The sequence below is a fragment of the Benincasa hispida genome, unplaced genomic scaffold (assembly GCF_009727055.1).
Source record: "Benincasa hispida cultivar B227 unplaced genomic scaffold, ASM972705v1 Contig452, whole genome shotgun sequence".
Classification (NCBI taxonomy): Eukaryota; Viridiplantae; Streptophyta; class Magnoliopsida; order Cucurbitales; family Cucurbitaceae; genus Benincasa; species Benincasa hispida.
Genome location: NW_024064862.1, coordinates 198,478 through 218,730, shown reverse-complemented (window position 1 = coordinate 218,730; position 20,253 = coordinate 198,478). Strand labels below are relative to the sequence as shown.

General features: G+C 34.7%; 2 protein-coding genes across 2 annotated transcripts; both read left to right on the top strand.

The window, feature by feature from the left end:
• The first annotated feature begins 2,156 nt into the window (after positions 1-2,156).
• LOC120069529 (histone deacetylase 8) lies at positions 2,157-4,817 on the top strand. The gene is made up of 3 exons (XM_039021308.1): positions 2,157-2,590; positions 2,889-3,469; positions 4,136-4,817. Exons 1-3 carry the CDS (start codon positions 2,326-2,328, stop codon positions 4,430-4,432), a joined length of 1,143 nt encoding a protein of 380 aa, XP_038877236.1. The 5' UTR covers positions 2,157-2,325; the 3' UTR covers positions 4,433-4,817.
• Positions 4,818-11,464: 6,647 nt separating this feature from the next.
• On the top strand, positions 11,465-15,723 carry LOC120069522 (receptor-like kinase TMK3). Its single transcript, XM_039021299.1, has 3 exons — positions 11,465-11,709; positions 11,837-14,256; positions 15,074-15,723. The coding sequence occupies exons 2-3, from the start codon at positions 11,844-11,846 to the stop codon at positions 15,580-15,582; spliced, it is 2,922 nt and encodes a 973-aa protein (XP_038877227.1). The 5' UTR covers positions 11,465-11,709; positions 11,837-11,843; the 3' UTR covers positions 15,583-15,723.
• Positions 15,724-20,253: the final 4,530 nt, after the last annotated feature.

Sequence of the window (20,253 nt, the reverse complement as noted above, 5' to 3'; positions counted from 1 at the left end):
CTTGAAGTATGTCTTTGATCAGAAGGAGATAAATATGAGGCAAAGAAGGTGACTAGAGCTGATAAAAGATTATGATTGTACCATTGATTATCATCCAAGCAAGGCTAATGTGGTAGTTGATGCATTGAGTAGGGAAGCGTTATACGCAAAGGCTTCGTCGAATGCTATTAGTTCATCTCTTTTATGTGAACTAAAGGGTTGTGATGCAATGTTAGCAGTAGATAACCAGGAAGGTTTAATTGCACAAATTCAGGTAAGGCCTACCCTAATTGACAAGATTATTGAGGCATAGAAAAATGATGAAATGTTGAAGTAGATACGAAAAACAGTAGAGTAAGGTCATCAGACAAACTATGATGTAAGGAACGACGGAGCTGTTATAAGATATAGCCGTGTATGTGTTCCTAATAGGGTGGACATAAAGCAAGAGGTTTTAGAGGAAGCCCATAGCTCAGCGTATACAATACATCCAGGTAGCACTAAAATGTATCGGACTTTGAAATAATTCTATTAGTGGCCATGGATGAAACGCGATATAGCCGAATATGTATTGAAATGCATAATTTGCTAGCAAGTTAAACCTATCAGGCAGAAAACAGCTGGACTCCTAAACCCACTCCCAGTGCCAGGATGGAAGTGGGAGCATGTTACCATGGACTTCTTATTTGGACTTCCTCGCACTCAGAATGGTCATGATGGCATCTGGATGATAATTAACAGATTGACTAAGATAGCGAAATTTTTACCAGTTAAAGCCACTTATTCTTTGGATAAGTTGGTTAAAATGTATGTAGCAAAGGTTGTTAGTCGCAATGGAGAACCAATATCGATTGTCTCTGATCGAGATTCGAGATTCACCTCAAAGTTTTGGCCAAGCTTGCAACACGCCCTTGGTACTAAACTTAAATTTAGCACAACATTCCATTCCTAGACAGATGGGCAGTCAAAATAAACTATACAGATTTTGGAAGACATGCTCCGAGCCTGTGTGTTGTAGTTTAAGGGCAACTGGGATTCTCATCTTCCACTGATGGAGTTTGCATATAATAACAGTTATCATTCCAGTATTAAAATGGCTCCATATGAAGCTTTGTATGGGAGGAAATGTAGAACCCCAATATGTTCCTATGGTGCCATTACAATACTATACATGGAAGATTGGTTCGTTAGGGAAGAAAAAGTTGCTAGAATTCTTGAAGACGGTCTTCAAAAGGTGAGTTCTTTTCTTATAACTTTTACTTAACCTGTGAATGTTGTAAATCTTGTTTATTATATTTTCTTCTTTTCTGTGTTATGATTTCCAAAATAAAATTGAAAGCAGAGGCGATTACTCGGTTTCGCTGTGAGATTCAATCCCTTTAGAGAAGGCTAGTTCCAACTCATTTTTCTTGTAATTTTCTATCTTATAGCTAGTTTTCTTTTAAATTTTGTGTAGTAATATATGATTGGAGCTCTCATATCTCCTCTTTGTCTATGAAGTGCCGAGGTAAGGTTTATTTTCTAGTTTTGAAGGAAAAACTCCATGTAATTTTTGTGAGACTTTTCTTGATGAATTTAATGCATCTCTACTTATGTTTCTTTGAGTTCTATATTTAGATCTGTATTTATGTTTGGATTGCTACGTTTTTGTAGTAGTAGTTGTAGAGTTTGGTATATTTTAAATTGTATTTAATTTAGGAGTTTGATTTAAATTGTATTTTAAATTGTAAAACCTCTACTATTAGACTCTCAGAGCTAAAGGTAACGGTAACAATAATTGTAACCATAAATATGATAAATTCATAATTTTAAGTAAATGCGATCAAAATCGATTCAATTACATTTGTGATTCAGGCTTATTACAATTGATTCCTCAATGANAAGTAAATGCGATCAAAATCGATTCAATTACATTTGTGATTCAGGCTTATTACAATTGATTCCTCAATGAAATCCCATTACGATTACACTAATTTTTGTTACTATTTAGTAAACATGATCTTATTTCAAACTATCCCAATGCACACAACCAATTATTCGAAATCCAAATCACAACATTCAAACCACATAAGAAAAAGGGAAAACATGGATGTTAACGTTTACTAACCATTCAAGATAAGGCCAACTACACTCTAGTTACAAAACCAAAACCAACAATACCACGTTTATATACAAAATAAAGCATAATTTATGTAAGATTGGTAGTAAATCTCAATCTCACTACACGGAATTTGATTATTTAGTGGCAACGCAGATAGGATTGGGTTTTCCTTACAAAAAGATCTCAATCTCGATTCCTTTAATTCAAACAGCTCCTGTCTTCTCTACTGATTTCAAGCTTCTGCCATGGCTGGTTCACCGTCTCCTTCCATTTCCCACCGAATTGATGTGTTTTGGCAAGAGGGGATGCTCAATCACGACACCGGCTATGGCGTATTCGACACCGGAGACGATCCAGGTTTTCTCGACGTCTTGGATAAACACCCAGAAAACTCTGACCGGATTAAGAACATTGTTTCCATTCTCAAAAGAGGACCCATCTCTCCCTTCATCACTTGGCATTCGGGACGACGCGCACTCCTCTCGGAATTGCTTTCTTTCCACCATCCAGGTGCTTCTTATTTCAATTCATTTACACTTGATAATTGGGGTTTTGCTTTCTATTTGATTCGTAGATTTTTTTTATGTTTGAACTTAGAAGGTCTGAATGAAAACAATTGAATCCTCGATGTAGGAAATCAATTTAACCTAGGGCTTGTTTTCCCCTTCTCAGATTAAGCAGTAGGGTTCTTGAATACGGAAGAATTTGATGGATATAACTTATATATGCAGATAATTTCTACTGAGAAAACAAGTAAAAACATCACTGAATGCGCTGTGCTTATAGTTTCGCTGATTTTTCAATCCAGACTATGTAAATGAGCTCATTGAAGCTGATAAAAAAGGAGGGAAGGTTATGTGTTGTGGAACTTTTTTGAATCCGGGCTCTTGGGATGCCTCACTTCTTGCTGCTGGTACTACTCTATCAGCAATGAAGTATGTCCTTGAAGGGCAGGGCAATATTGCTTATGCACTTGTTAGGCCTCCGGGACACCACGCACAGCCAACTCGAGCCGATGGCTATTGCTTCTTGAACAATGCTGGTCTTGCTATTCAATTGGCTTTAAATTCTGGCCGTGAGAAGGTTGCTGTCGTTGACATTGATGTTCACTATGGAAATGGAACTGCTGAAGGATTTTACACGTCCAACAAAGTTTTGACTATTTCCCTTCATATGGATCATGGCTCTTGGGGTCCTTCCCATCCTCAAAGTGGATCTATCGATGAGCTCGGTGAAGGACAAGGTTATGGCTATAATTTGAATATACCTCTGCCAAATGGAACAGGGAACCGTGGATATGAATATGCCATGAAAACATTAGTTGTCCCAGCAATAGAGAAGTTCAAGCCAGACATGATTGTTTTGGTTGCAGGCCAAGATTCAAGTGCTGTAAGTTAGTTCATTTATTTTCTTTTCTTAAGAAAAAGTATTTCGTCAAAATTTTGTGATTATCTAATGCCCCTAAAATCTCAAATTTAAACTTTATATTAGTTCTAATAATTAAGACAATCCTGTACCATGAAGAAAAAGGCCCAAGTGTAAGTCCTGTTTTCAACGCTCGAAGTAACTGAATGATGGATATGTAGATGAAGAGTTGATAATTAGCTGTACAGATAGAGAAGCCCCTTTGGACTTGGAGAGAATTTCAAAGTGCAAGTGGCAAGGATCCATGATTTTGATTAGGTTGTAGAGAAATCACTATTTTAAAGTGGAAATGTCTCTGAAATGTTGTAGATGGTTGGTGGTAATGATAATAATTATAGATGTGGGTTGTGTTCTAAACTAGCTACTTTATAATCCTTTGGTTTGTTCATTATTCTTCACTGAGGGCATGAATAATCATGATCCTACGTATGGTAATGCTTTATGATAAACTTGTTTGTAAATTTGGTTTGCATTTTGGTACAAAACTTTTGAAGAATCCTCCTGCATTGAGTTTCAAATTGGCATATCTAAGTAATCTTCCAATGAAATGGTGAAACAATGATATATCTCGAACAGAGGTGGATGCATATATTTGATTGTTGTGAGCTGACTTTTTTACTTTCGAATTAGTATGATCCAAATGGAAGGCAATGCTTGACAATGGATGGTTACCGGAAGATCGGGCAGATAATTTTGGAGCTAGCAAAATACAGCAGTGGAAGCCTCCTTATAGTTCAAGAAGGAGGATACCATGTAACTTATTCAGCTTATTGTCTTCATGCAACACTTGAAGGGATACTCAACCTATCGCCTCCTTTGATATCCGATCCTCTTGATGGTTACCCGGAAGACGAGGCGTTTTCTGTGAAGGTAATTGATTCCATTAAAAAGTATCAAAATGAAAATATACCGTTCTTAAAAGTTTAGCATTGTTTTAATATGTATATATCTGTGTTGGTTAATGCTTCTACTCTATGGTTGGATGAAGCTTTCTAGTTTAGTTGACATAATCTTCCACTTGCCAGTTTCGAATTATGTGGGAAACTATGGTTCAGCTTGTTCGGAATACATTAGATTAGTGCATCAAAGTCAGTTGTACTCTAAATATGATATAAACAGGATGAAAGGATAAGCAAATGGTTTAAAGAAATGAGTTCTAGTTTGTATTTTGTAATGCCTTGTGTTAGATCATTTTTTAGGATAAATGCCTGAAGGTTTTAGAAATGCTAGTTTGGTTAGATGGATCTTTCACAAATGTTTCATTGTCGGAGTATAAACTCTTTAAAATTTGAATAAAAATTATTACCTAGAATGTGTTGATGACTTGGATTGGCATGCCGATGATTTGAAATGAAAATTGGGACCGAACATCGTCACAATTGCTCCCTATCCCAATTCTTATCTTAAATTTTAAAGGTTTTTACTTTTAAGTTAGTTTTGAAACATATATGAAAGATTAGGAGTATTTTCAGTTGTCCAACCAAATTTTGGTACATTTTGAGTTCCTATTACACTCGAGCAATAGAAGTGACTAGAGAAACTTTTTGAAGAGAGGCGTATAATACATAGCACGGAACTTGATGGTTTATTAGGAAAATCGTGTTAAAAATCAACATTTATTAAATTTGATCAATTAAGTGCTTGATTTTTTTTTTTTTGGGAAAAAAATTGAAGGTTGCACCCAATTAAAAGTCGTCACATGAAAATTAAAAAATATATATATATATTTTTTATCACGTAGAGAGGAAGGGGGAGTACTCTTTTTCTTTTGCCTAGTGCAATTCTCATTCAAGCATACAACGAATACTTTTACCATTATCAACTTCGTTTAGATATACAACAAATTATTTTATTTGAAGTAGGATTTACAATTTAGAAGATATTACAAATATAGCAATCAAACCAAAAATATTTGTAGATATAGTAAAATTTGGATTCAACTTTCGAAGCCTATAGGCTAAAGGGGCACTTGAAAGCATATCAAAATAAGTTATAAAAATTAGGCTCATATTCACACAATATAAATGAAGTAAAAATAGCAAAGTTGGTTGGTCTAACCTAATTTAAATGATCAGACATTGAAATTGAAAAGCAAAAAATGTCTTCATTCATTCACACGTTCGGAATTTTATTGGTATGTGATTATCATGATAGCCATCTGATTGTCATTTGATTATTTATTATTTTTTGACACATGATTACAAGTTTTTGAATTGCTATGGAATTGTCTTCTAATTGTCATCTAATAACTTTTTATTTTTTGACACATGGTTGGTTGTTTACAATAATGTCATCTAATAGTCATATGGTTGCCATTGTCATCCAATCATCGGTTGTTTATGATATTGTCATCTAATTGTCTCCTAATTGTTTTCTGTTTATCATCTGATTACCTTCTAATCTTTGATACAAAATTAGTAGAGGATATTGTCATTTGATTACCCTTTTCTTGTCAATTAGTTAGTAGTTTTTTGTTGTCTTTTGATTGCCTTCTATCTTATGTAACATAGTTAGTAGTTTTAAATTAGACACTGAAACGGAAAAGTAAAAAATTCTCTCATTGATTCAGTGACTTCCACCTAGAATTTAATTGTTACGTGATTGCTATGATTGTTATATGATTACTGCCTAATAATCTAATAATTAGTCAATGATATCGATAGTTATTTGATTGCAATTTGATTACTATTTGATACTAATTCTTAATGTTACATAACACAATGTGATATGTTATTGCTATTTGATATTGGTTTCATTTGATTATTATCTTATCTTGATTTTTAATGATACTAATTTATTATATGATTGCGATTTGATATTAATAGTTATTTGATTGTCAATATCATTTTTGTTTGATTATTATTGACATTAATTGCCATTAATTGCCGATTATTATCAACATAAAATTACGCCGATTTAATCTAAGAAATTTTTATTTGGTTTGTAATAATAATTGTGATGATTTTTAGATAAAAAAAAAAAAAAAGTCAGAGCGGGGGTGTGGGGTGAAGATTTTTAGGTATCCAATAGAATGGGGACAAATATAATATATATACTGTCTCTTATACACATCTAGATGTGTATAAGAGACAGATATATATATATATATATAAGAGATGTGATTTCTCTTTGAAAAAAATGATTTTCTTTGTGGATTTGAGATTGTTTGGTTTTCTTTTTCTAGGGTTTGTTTCCTACTTATTGTTTTTAGTTGCATGATTTCCTCTGTTCTTTCTCTGCTTGGTTCGCCTGGGTTTGTTATTTGAATGGAAATTCTTTGTTCTTGGTAACCATTGACAGAAAATTTGATCATTGACTAGGTTGGATCTTAAGGTAACTTTAGAACAATGAGTTCACCAACCCCTTGAACAAAGTAAGATTTAGTCCATTCTACAGAGTTGTTCATTTCCAATCAAGAACGGAAGACAAGATCCTTAAATTCCCCAACAATGTTAATAAACTCACCTCCTTCAAAATTGGATATTGCAAACCGAAAATTGTATAGAAAACCTTCACGACAGCAACTATATCGATTTCACCATTGACGGTGGATGAAACAAAGGTGATGACGACAAGAGGTGGTGGCTAAATCTGGAAGAAGAGTTTAGAGAGAGGGAGAGAGAAGTGAGAAACTTGCAGATGAAAGGGGAGCAAAGAGAGCGAAAGAAAGAGACGACTGAGAAGGATTGAGAAGTGGGTTTAGGGTAAGGGTGTGTGAGTAGGAAATATATTTGAGGGTAAAAAGGGAATATGGAGAAAATCAAAATGAAAGTTTGAATTTTTTGCTAATTCAACAAAATCTAAAACTTGATGACATGGATACTAATATTTAACTTAATTTTTCTGCCTGACGCAATTTTCCTAGACTAAATTGCTAATAAGAGTATATCATCTACTATCGATATATTGTACTCTATTTGCAAAATTATAAAATAATTTAAATATTAGAAGATGAAGACAAAGATATGAAAATTAAAGTACACCTATTGATCTTAGTTATTCAGATAATTAAATGAGAATGGACAGGTGAAGCCAAATTTGAAAGGGACCTCCTTTTTATAAATTCTCCAATCTCCAAAGCTCGAGGAAGACGGATGCTTTTCTTTTTCAAAGAGAGAAAACAAAGTGGAATATTTGCTTTGGGAAATATATGTAGTCAAACAAAGCCACACAATCTTTTTTATATATATATATATTAAAAATTTATTTTAAATGATAAAATTGCTGAAAATATTTACAAATAATAGTAAAGTATCACAATTATCTATGATACACCACGATAGACTACTATATGTGTCTATCCGTGGTCTATCACGGTCTATTGTAAATAGACAATGAAATTTTACTATATTTGTAAATATTTTCATTCATTTTCTATATTTGAAAACATTTCATATATAGAGAGGTTCTTCCTCTATGAAAGAAATTAGAATTTTGGAAAATACACATTTTTAGTCTCAAATATTTTAAAATAGGTACATTTGGTATCCGAGTTTTTTCCAAAATGTACTTTTTTTAATCTTCAATTTTTTAAGAATAAATTTAAAAGGTCCATGAAATATTTTTTTTTATTATTTTAAATAATTAGATGATACTTTGAATTTGAAAAATATGTTTAAAAAATAAATTTAGAGATGAGTTTTTTTTAAAAAAAAAAATTATCTTTCTAGAAATAATAAAAAACTACGTAGACGTTTTAAACTTATTTTTAAAAATTTGAAAAATAAAGAAGTTTATTTTGAAAATTTAGGATCGAATGCACGTATTCTTAAAAAACTCAAGGACTATAAAGATAATTTTTCCAATGATTTAAGAAACAAATAATGAAATAATGTATTAAATTGAAAACTTTATGAAATTTAAATATGGTATGATAAATATGAATTTTAAATATGGTATGATAAATATTATTGTTTTGTGTTCGAATTTTATGTTTGTTTAACATATTATTTTGTTACTTTAATCATTGTACATTGGGACTTGCTATATTTAGTATTTGTATTGTATTTTAAAAATGTGTAAATTAAGTTTTTATGCTTTGATAAATATTAAATTTACTTGCTATAATTAGTTTATCGTTATTTTTTTTTTAAAAAATGATTATTTCTATTATTCTTTCGTCTATAAATTTTGAAAACATATATTTATGTTGTGTCTTCTCAAGAATAAGAACTATTATTATTATTTTACCAAGTTCAATAAAAAAAATTAACTTCAAAGGGATAAAAACACTCATTTTAGAATTTATAAAAATTTAGAGTCGAAATTTACACCTTTGAAAGTACATATACTAAAATAGAATAAGATTTAAACTACATGAAGCAAAATTGGTATTTCTATCTTTATGCTTTATATCTTTATTGCTCTAAAATCTTCACGTGTTTTGTTTTAATTTAGTTCGAAAAATTAGGTTATTCATTTTCAAGTCGTTCTCATTCCCAACAACACGTACCATTTATTCATACATGATCTACTTCATCTAACTTAAACTTCTATCAGTATATCATATTTTTCGTTAAAAATAGTTTAAAATAAGAGGCTAAATATAATGTTTTTTTTTTTTTTACAAAGTTCTAAATTAAAACAAAATAGTCAAAGCTCTAAAAACTGTTTTTTAGTAACGACTTGTAATCTTTCGACATATCTTTCAGGGATTCAACTTCAAGTGTAAATATTGAAAATTTAATAACTTGAAATCCTTATCGTTTTTCGAAATACAACAAATGAAATTCTAATACATCAAATATTAGAAAAAAAAACATAATAAAAGAAAGAGCATAACATCTAAGAACTTAAAAGAACCAAATAAAAATAAACTCAAACCCTAATGCTAAATAGAATTTAAAAGAAATATAATACAAATATAAAATTGCATGAAAATCCATTGAAAAGAAGACTAGAACATAATGGGTTGTAGTGAACGGAAAACAAACAAGTGTTTTGTCGGCGTGGAATTTCTTTCTTTCCTCGTTGTGGATTAAATTAAATTTATTCCTACGAGGAATAGAATCATCCATAATTAACGGCGTCCTTTTCTTTTTTCTTACTTTATTATGACACGTGGGATCCACTTCCTTCCTTGTCTCTTGCTTCTAAAATAATTTACAACTTTTCCTATTTTTTAATTTACATAAAAAAATAATAATAATGTACAAGATTCAATTGCTTCTAAAGTTACTATTAAAAAAATAGAATTATCCATTTACTAATAATTAATTAAAAGATTTGTAGATATTGTGTTTGCAATTAAATAATTACATCTTGCCTTATATCTCATTTTTTTTAATTTCAGAATCTCTAGTAAGTTAAAATTTTTAGATCTAGGAAGATCTTTATAACTTTTGTTTAAAGTATTATTTTTTGACATTATATATATTTTTTTATTTTAATCCATATACTTTAAAATATTCAATTTTAATTAATATAATTTAATAAATCATAAATTTAGTTCAAACAAACAATTAGTTTTTAAATTATTTTTTAATATTTTTATTATAAATTTTGGAAACATATGTGTATATTATATTTTCTTACCTAGATTAAAGTTTGATAAACTCTAAGTTATGATATTTTAACCCATATTTTTCTAAATGAAGTGAGCAGATCCAGTGATAATTATTATATGTTTTACAATGTTAATTTTTATGATGGTAAATGTCATGAAACAAATTGAAATTTGTTGATTGTTATTGTTCTATGGTTAATAAAAATCTCACAATATTTTAATATTTAACTTAAATAACACCAGATCATTTGCCATAATAGGCCAGATAAGATACAAAATTTTATGTGTACATTCCAAGTATATGAATAACTATAACAATAGTAAAATATCTCACGAGATATTCAAATTCAATATTCTATTTACGATTTGCAATAATGTAATTCATCATGCATAAGATGATATGAATATTAGTAGATCGGGTATATTGAAGATGACTTAATAAATCAATATAAACATAACTCAACTAACATGAAATTATACTATTAGCTGTGTAATTAGAGGTTCGATTCTCCCATTCTATATATTGTCATAAAAAAAGATGACCTACTAAAAGGTTATACATGACAACTTGAGTCACTCAACTATGTTAGTAATTTAGTCATATGCCGTTGACCAAAATGTCAAATGTTCCACTTTTCCATCTCTACTTATTGAACCGAAATCAATGATCTATTATACAATCATTTCTAGCATGCATATAAAATGGTAGAAGATATATATAGAAAAAACCAATACGTGATTGCGGCATAGGCTCAACTACACCCATGTTTTGCAATTCATTCTAATCAAAGAGTAGAAAAAAACACACACATGCACTTAGTCACGAACATTTCTATATGTCAGTTGAGTTATGCTCGCTTTACCAATATTTAGTTAGACTTAGAAATGGGGTATATATTAGTTGTTCTAATACATTTGCTTAAGAAAACTTAGTCTAGGAGTAATTGACATCTGATTGTACTTTATTATTATTATTATTTTTGAGAAGCTTGCACAAAAAAACTATAATTTATGCTAAAGTGAGCTTTTTGTTAATAAGTCCTTATGGTTATTAGTATACATGAATGCCAATTGAGTTATGCTCGTTACCGTTAAAGTGAGTTTAACTTAACAATAATTAAAATGATATTTCTTTTTAAAGGCGGATGATCTCACATCGGTCGTAGGTTGTTGTACTAAAAAAAAAATACTATAAATTTAAGTTGGAACTAGGAAAGGCCATTTGTCATTTCTCTAAATCATCCTATCCTTGTTTTCATTCTACAAGTTCATAAAAAATGGTACTTGGAAAGAGAAGAAAAAAAGTGTATTTCACTGAAAAGAAATACTTGAATCTTGATTTTGGGCGTAGTAATTGAGTGTCGGCGAGCTCAACTGTAAGTAAGGGACAAACATGGTTCCACTGTTACTTTAAGTAATGAGGCCAAATTGATGGGTGAAAAAGACAAAGCGAACCGAGTTAGGTTCAAAGGAAAGAGGACCCGACGAACCACAAACAGACAGTCGTAAAGCTTCCTTCTCTACTTTTTACGATCAAACCCACATTCCCCCATCTACCCATCTCTTTCCTCAATTCTCAAATCTCCATTTTCTCACTTGGGTTCTCTTTTTCTTCGTCTCTTAGGGAAGCTTTCACTGCCCCTTTCTCTTTCAATGCTTCACTTCTTCGTCACTGAAGAAACAGGACTTCGATTTTGAGGTGTTCTTTAGTTTTTATATATGTTTTTCTCATCTGGGTTTTGTTTGTTTCGACTTCAATCGTTTGAATTTGATGAGATTTTACACTGCATTGGGGTTTATTATTGAAATTTTTTGTTTACTTATAGATTGGAAATGGTGGATGACCAGTTGGGGCTGTGTATCTCTCTGATTTTGTTGTCCCTATCAACTGTTTGTTTGTGTGCCACTGACATAAATGATGTCAAAATTCTGAATGATTTCAGAGAGGGGTTAGAAAATCAAGAGCTTCTCAAATGGCCTGACAATGGGGATGATCCATGTGGGATTCCTCCATGGCCTCATGTTTATTGTGCTGGTGATAGAGTTTCTCAGATTCAGGTTCAGGGTTTGGGTCTGAAAGGGCCATTGCCTAGTAATTTTAACCAGCTCTCTAAACTCTCCAATTTGGGTCTCCAAAAGAACAAATTCAATGGGGCATTGCCCTCTTTCAGTGGTTTATCAGAACTGGAGTTTGCTTACTTAGATTTCAATGAATTCGACACGATCCCATCGGATTTCTTTGATGGTTTAAGCAGCATTAGGGTATTGGCTTTGGATTATAACCCGTTCAATGCCACTGTTGGATGGTCTCTTCCTGATGAGCTTGCCAAATCAGTTGAGCTCACAAATCTTTCACTGGTGCAGAGTAATCTGGCTGGACCTCTCCCTGAGTTTTTGGGGACATTGCCATCATTGACAGCTCTGAAGCTGTCCTATAACAGGTTAACAGGTCCAATTCCCAAAAGTTTTGGGCAGTCTTTGATGCAGATTCTGTGGCTAAATGACCAAGATACAGGAATGACTGGTCCAATCGATGTAATTCCATCGATGACTTCTTTGACTCAACTATGGCTACATGGAAACCAGTTCTCAGGGGTGATCCCCGAAAATATTGGGGATCTAGCATCTTTGTATGATCTTAATCTCAATAGAAATCAATTTGTTGGTCTGGTTCCTGAGAGCTTGGCCAATATGAATTTGGATAATCTGATCCTCAACAATAACCTTCTAATGGGACCTATACCAAAGTTCAAGGCTGTTAATGTTACTTATGATTATAACTATTTTTGTCAATCTAAGCCAGGTCTACAATGTGCCCCTGAAGTCACTGCACTTTTAGACTTTCTTGGCAGTCTGAATTATCCGATACGTCTTGCATCGGAGTGGTCAGGGAATGATCCATGTCTAGGGCCATGGTTGGGGCTGAGTTGCAATCCTGAGTCCAAGATTTCGATAATCAATTTGCCCAAGCGTGGGTTTCTTGGTACTTTGAGTCCTTCCATATCAAAGTTAGATTCAGTAATGGAAATTCGACTTGCTGGAAACAATATTAGCGGTACAGTTCCCCAGAATCTTACGAGTTTGAAATCTTTGAGGTTGTTGGATTTGACAGGAAACAATTTTGAACCTCCATTACCGAAATTTCGAGATGATGTTAAAGTATTAGTCTTGGGGAACCCTTTTTTGGTTTCTAATCACTCTGGAGTACCTCCTTTACCCGTTACACATCCACCAGTTACTAGCGTGTCACCTCCACTGGACGACACATTCTCAGGTGATGCAAAACCACCACCACTATCGAGGAGTCCGGTTCCAGCATCTCCAATTGCAGTAACGAATTCCTCTTCGTCTGAGTCTGTTCATGTTGAATCCGAGACACACAAGTCTTCAAAGACAAGTAGACTTATATATGTGATTGCCACAGTGCTCATCATAGTCATGGTATTTCTATCAGTATTGTTCTGTATTTTCTGCTGTAGGAAGCGAAAACAATCAGCTGAATCTTCTACTTTTGTGGTGCACCCAAAAGATCCCTCATACCCTGAAAATATGGTTAAGATTTCCGTTTCAAATAAAAACACAGGAAACGTATCGAATCAAACAGGAGCTAGCATGACAAGTACTAATAGTGGTGGAACTGAGAACTCTCATGTGATTGAGGATGGAAATCTAGTTGTAGCCGTGCAAGTTCTCCGTAAGGTGACTAATGATTTTTCCCCTGAAAATGAGCTCGGACGAGGCGGGTTTGGAACTGTCTATAAAGGTGAGTTGGACGACGGGACGAAAATAGCAGTGAAGAGAATGGAGGCTGGATCAATCAGTAACAAAGCATTAGAAGAGTTTCAATCTGAAATCGCTGTTCTATCCCATGTTAGGCATCGACATCTGGTATCTCTTTTGGGATACTCCATAGAAGGAACTGAAAGGCTTCTTGTTTACGAGTATATGCCTCAAGGTGCTCTTAGCAAGCATCTCTTCCATTGGAAAAATCTTAAATTGGAGCCTCTACCTTGGATGACCCGGCTCACAATTGCATTGGATGTTGCCCGGGGGATTGAATATCTGCATGGTTTGGCCCGACAAACCTTCATACATCGAGATCTTAAATCGTCTAATATTCTTCTAGGTGATGATTTTCGAGCTAAAGTTTCAGATTTTGGATTGGTCAAGTTAGCTCCAGATGGAGAGAAGTCGGTGGCAACAAAGCTGGCTGGTACATTCGGGTATCTAGCACCCGAGTATGCAGGTATTTCTATTTCTCAGAATTCATGGAAATTCAATATAATCTTGTAGGTACAAGTTAGTTTTGTTGAAGTTAGCTCCAAATACAAGTTTATTTGGTCTGTCTTTACTTTTTCAAGCCATGTTAGAACCTGAATTTTCCCTGGACAATAACAAAATCTAGTAGATAAGGAGTTTGTTTGGTAGAAAATCCAAAAACAAAAATTTGACTACAAGGGACTCAGAAACAAAATTGAATTTCATGTTTTCATACATGTGTTTGGTAGAAGATTTATAAGTTACATTCTAAAATATGTGTTTGAAGTATTATTATTAATTTATTTATAAACATGTCTTATGTTAAAAAAATTGTATAATAATTATATTTTTTATAATATTATATAATTTAATACATTACCTAATACATATTTTAATATTAGAAAAATGAATTGAGTGTATAACATGATATTTATAAATATTTTTATCTTTTCTTAATATAATTTTATATTTTAAAATTCAAAATTAAAAATATGGATACAACGAAAATATAAAAAGGTTGTTTTTCAGAAATTGCACTGTTTAGATCACAGAATCCAAAAATAGTTTACAAAAACAAAATTCAAATGGTCTGTCAAATACATATTTGCTGAATCCTGATTGCCAATCAACTAGTTGTTGAACAGATCAGGAGCAACATTTTTAGCTTGGAGTAAAATTATTGGTTTTATGACTTCAAACTAAGAAACTTTCTCGTATCTAATTCTTCTAAAATGAACCATTTCGTTTTTTTTTAAGTTATAAACAACTCCAAATTTCTCTGATCAAATTCTTTGGATACACAGTGATGGGGAAGATAACTACAAAAGCTGATGTATTCAGTTTTGGGGTGGTGCTGATGGAACTTTTGACTGGAATGATGGCACTCGACGAGGAGCGCCCGGAGGAAAGCCGGTACTTGGCAGAGTGGTTTTGGCGAATCAAATCGAACAGAGAAAAGCTAATGTCTGCCATTGATCCAGCTCTATCTGTAAACGATGATCTCTTTGAGAGGATCTCCGTAATCGTGGAATTGGCAGGACATTGCACAGCTAGAGAGCCAACCCATCGTCCCGATATGGGGCATGTTGTGAATGTGCTTTCGCCTTTGGTTGAGAAGTGGAAACCAATTCACGATGATGCTGACAGTTTCTCCGGGATTGATTACAGTCTACCGCTTCCTCAAATGCTGAAGGTATGGCAGGAAGCAGAAAGCAAGGGGACAAGCTTTTCAAGCCTTCAAGACAGTAAGGGAAGCATCCCCGCTCGCCCCACTGGATTTGCAGACTCCTTCACCTCTGTTGATGGAAGATGAGTTAAACTTGTTTCCAGTACAGAAACTTTTCTTGTTACAATACACAAGGGTGATGAACATTCCCTTTTGAACTATTACCTTCTTGCTCAAATATAATATAATCAATTAAAGCAGTTGAAAGTTGATTTCTTTGGCTTCTTAGACATGGAGTGCTTTTGATATCACTTTTTCTTTTTTTCCGGTTTGTTCCTTTATTTATATCATGTTTCTTTATATATAATGGAATTTACTCAACAATTGTTGAAACTGGAAATGTCAACAATATTATCCATATAAGTTCATGATTTTATTTTATCATGCATCTACTTTAACCCACCATAGGTTCTATGATACATTTCAACACATGTTTATTTAATAGGTATGTTACTTAATCATTCAAAGATCAAACATATATAAGGTTTAAATATTATTTTGATTTTTATACTTTTAATTTTGATTTATTTTGGTTGCTTTGCTTTTAAAACATTCATTTTTGTTCATGTACTTTCAATTTTGGTGGTTTATTTTGGTCATTGTACTTTTAAAATGGGGATATTTAGATTGGTTGTAAAGCATATAATCGTATATGTATATTTAATTTGTTTTCTTTTTCATTTTTGCAATATATTTGATAACTTGTAGAAATACAAGTTATTTATGCCACTTTATCTAAATATTGCGGCCAAAAGTTAGTAATTATAACAAATTGTATGAAAATTAGCCTAGTATTGCAATAATTATAAATGTTTGCGATTATACTCACTAACACCAAAAAGATGGAAGACAAGTCGAACTTTACTCTGTTTTGTAGGAGATCAAGTCACCGCTTGCGTTCAAGGCTCACAAGAGACTAATCAACGCATCTTTGTCACATTGCGCCCATCAATCAACAATGAAGAGACGAATACCACAATGACGGCGTAATGCGACAGTTGATCTGAGAGCTGTGCTTCAACCGCATGCGGTAATAAAAACAAACACTGCATGGCGAAACCTATGATCGAAAGATGCAGCTCAGGTCAACGCAAGAGCGGAAGATTGAGACACATGTACAACTAACGGTTGTGTGTAGAATGATTGGTCTGATTGCATAACAGAAGGAATAAATATCCCTCCATCTTCGAAATTACCAATAACCATGAAGTGGGGACCACAAGGCTGGAGTCCAAAGTTCTTGCACTATAAATACCCATTGATTTCAGGGAAAAGGCATGCTACTTGATATGGGCTAAGTGCTGCTAGATTCGTAGAGAAAAGGCTGAGTTGAGTGCTGAGTGAAGAAATCCGGGAAGAAGACGAAGATAAGGCCGAGAGGGTGAATCTTAGATCCAACCTGCCAAACACCCGATCGAAGCTCTGTGCAAAGATCCCTGCTACCGGTAGAGCAAGCCTGAGAGGGAAGCTCTTTCTACCATCAAATCCATCCTATCTGGCAAGCAGATCTCCATCGAATCAGTGCCAAGACATTGACACTTGTTTTTATCTGTTCTATCTCCCTCTGATTGTGTATTTCGTGTTTTCTTTATCTCTTCATTCACACACATGTATCAAACACTTAGTAGAAATATTAAATGTTTCGATAAATTTCATTTACCATTCTCTGTCTATTTCCGTTCACCCATCAATCACTTTCTCCATAATGTCTCTTAACCCCCTGATGAGCAATATGAATTACTAAGAACTTAATCTGTATTAAAGATATAAAATACGTTTAGCTAAAGCATGCTAGACGACATCTTCACCTGTGAGAGCAGAAGTGAAGGTGTCATTCTGATCTATCAAGAGAAGGTAAGGAGAATGCGTTAACTAAAGTGAGTAGTACTTCCAGACATGGAAGCAACCTTGCGTTCATTACGTTAGTCTCTGTTTCACCACAGACATGTGGGAGCGCGGCCGATCACTGAGAGGTGTATGCTAAGAGAAGAGCAGAATAGTATTTGTACCTTCAATCCAATTAAGAACTTGCGTTGTTTGTATTATTTGTCTTTCTCTTTCTATTCTGTTCATAAGACTTGTTGCCGCATCCCATGTCTCTACATAACTTTCACAGCCAGCCTTAATCCCAGTATCTTGTACATGAAGTCTGTATCTTGTATCATCTAGCTTAGATTTACTGTATTTTTATGTTTTTATCGCATCTTTACTGCTTTCCTTTATTTTATTGCAATTTATATACTTATACAAACTCATTTTTAAAGATTGAAAACTTGGTCGCATATATCATAAACGTACCGCAATAACCTAAACCAGTCCCGTGTTCGACCTCAGATACTTGTGGTGGAATTACACTTGGTTCCTTCGTAAGGAAACTTATGACAACGCATGGCATACTATATGAACATCCATAATTAACGCATAATTAGAAGTAGTATCGCATCATTGTGAGCAATTTATATCATCAATCCCAAACGCGTTACAAGTTTATGGCGCCGTTGCCAGGGACATGGTTAACGGTTTATTGTTTGAGTGTGTTTTGGTATTTTGCAGGACAGATCTCATTGTACTGGCTGTTCAACGTGGAGAGCAGCCTGACGGTTTATGAGTCTTGGTGCTGAACTGGAATTCGTAGCTGACCCTGAGATCAAGCGAACTTTCCGCGCAAGGGTGCGTCAGAACAGAATTTGGCGAAAGAAGGCAGGCAACATGGCAGACAATAACGATAACGCGGTGCCAGTGGTAAACCAAGGGGCTGTTCGACCTGCTCAGGATCCTGTCTTCTTGGCGGCTGATCGCAACATCCTAATGTGTAATTATGCAGCACCCAACCTGTATGATTTTTCACCTGAAATCTCGAGGCCGACTATGGAGGAAAATGCGCGCTTTGAGATCAAGCCGGTCATGTTGCAGATGATTCAAAACGCCGGGCAGTTTGGGGGTCTGCAAGGTGAAGACCCACATGCCCACCTGGCCAGTATTGTCGAAATATGCGGCAATTTCTCCCTACCTAGTGTCACCCCAGAAAATATAAGATTGTATCTGTTCCCTTACACCTTGAGGGACGAGGCTAAGAGGTGGGCTTATTCACTGGAGCCCAACGAGATCACTTCATGGGAGCAGTTGGTGGAGCGGTTCATGAAGAAGTTCTTCGCACCTACCGTCAATGCAAGAAGAAGAAAGGATGTGTTGAACTTTGAACAGAAGAAGAATGAGACCCTGAGCACCGCCTGGGTGCGATTCAGAAGATTGGTGAAAAATTGCCCGCATATTAGGATTCTCGATTGCGTCTTGATGGAAACATTCTATAATGGCCTAAACAGAGCAACGCAGGCTGTTGCTGACGCCTCCGTGGCAGGAGGTTTTATGGACAAGACATACACAAAGGCCAAAGTCATCCTCGACCGCATCTCGCGGAATATGGATGACTGGATAGATGATGGATATGGAGGCCGAGGTGCCGATAGAAGAAAAACTGAAACAACCATTGTCCTTGCGGAGACAATGACCACGTTGGCCACCCAGATGGCCACGGTAACCTCGATCCTCTAATCAATGGCAATTAATCAAGGAGCCATTGCTCCACAATCAGCGCAACCCATTGCGCTGGCTCAAGTGGTCGCAATCAATTGCGTCAACTGTGGAGGGGCTCACGGAGCTGATGGATGCCCATTGAATCTTCAGCAAGTGTGTGCTATCCAGAGGAACCCCTTGAGGAACACCTATAATCTGGGCTGGAGGAACCATCCTAACTTCGGTTGGGGTGGCAATCCCAACCTGGGGGGCCAATAAACCATCAAGGGGGCAGTAGAGAAAATCCTCCGTTTCACCACAATCAAGGGCAATCAAAACCGCATAACCAGCAGCCATCATCATCATCTAACACCTCGGAAGGCTCGCTAGAGACGCTGCTGAATCAATATATGGATAAGAATGATGCAGTGATGCAAGCACAGACGTCCTCTATAAAGAATCTAGAGATCCAAGTGGGCTAGCTGGCCTCTGAGCTAAGAAGTCGAACACCTGGAACACTGGCCAGCAATTCAGAAGCCCTGGGATCTACAGGGAAGGAGCAATGTCCCTAAAGACATTGAGCAGGCAAGCCTGACCGCCTGCGGAGATATGGATTGCGATCACCAAAGACAACGTAATTTTCGATCCATATCTCGATACTATGTTTAAAACTGCTTTATTGAATTCCTGTCTCTTTAAATTCTGAATTCTGTCTTAAATGCTTCATTTAATTCAAATTTTGACTTTATGAATTTATTTCTCCATTTACTTCTGTGCATTTAATTTGGCCATGTCTTTAATTCTTTGACTTTTTGTAATCATTGCATGTTCTTTAAATTGTGAATGATTGAGTAATAAAAGAAAATGTACCGCCACAAGTTTCAGCACTTGCACTGATGAAAAGTGTAAAAAAAAAAAAAAAAGAATAAAACAATTAACAACAGGAAAGCAAGACGACAATGGATGCATCCCAAGCCAACTAGGAATGCCTTGCATTCACCTAACTCAACTGTGTTAAGTTGAGGGGTGTGTTGCGCTCGCATGTGTCCTTTGCCCGTCCGTAGCCAAATGCACTATGTTGAGGTATCCTCCAGAAATGCATTAGTTAAGGGGTGTGTTTCGGGGATATATGCGCTGTTGCCCGTCCTCTGCAAAGATACAGTTGCGTTAGTGAACACAATGCGTTATGCTTTATCATGCGTCCATTCAAATAAAATATTAAAGAAAAAGTCGTTTGGCAATGTG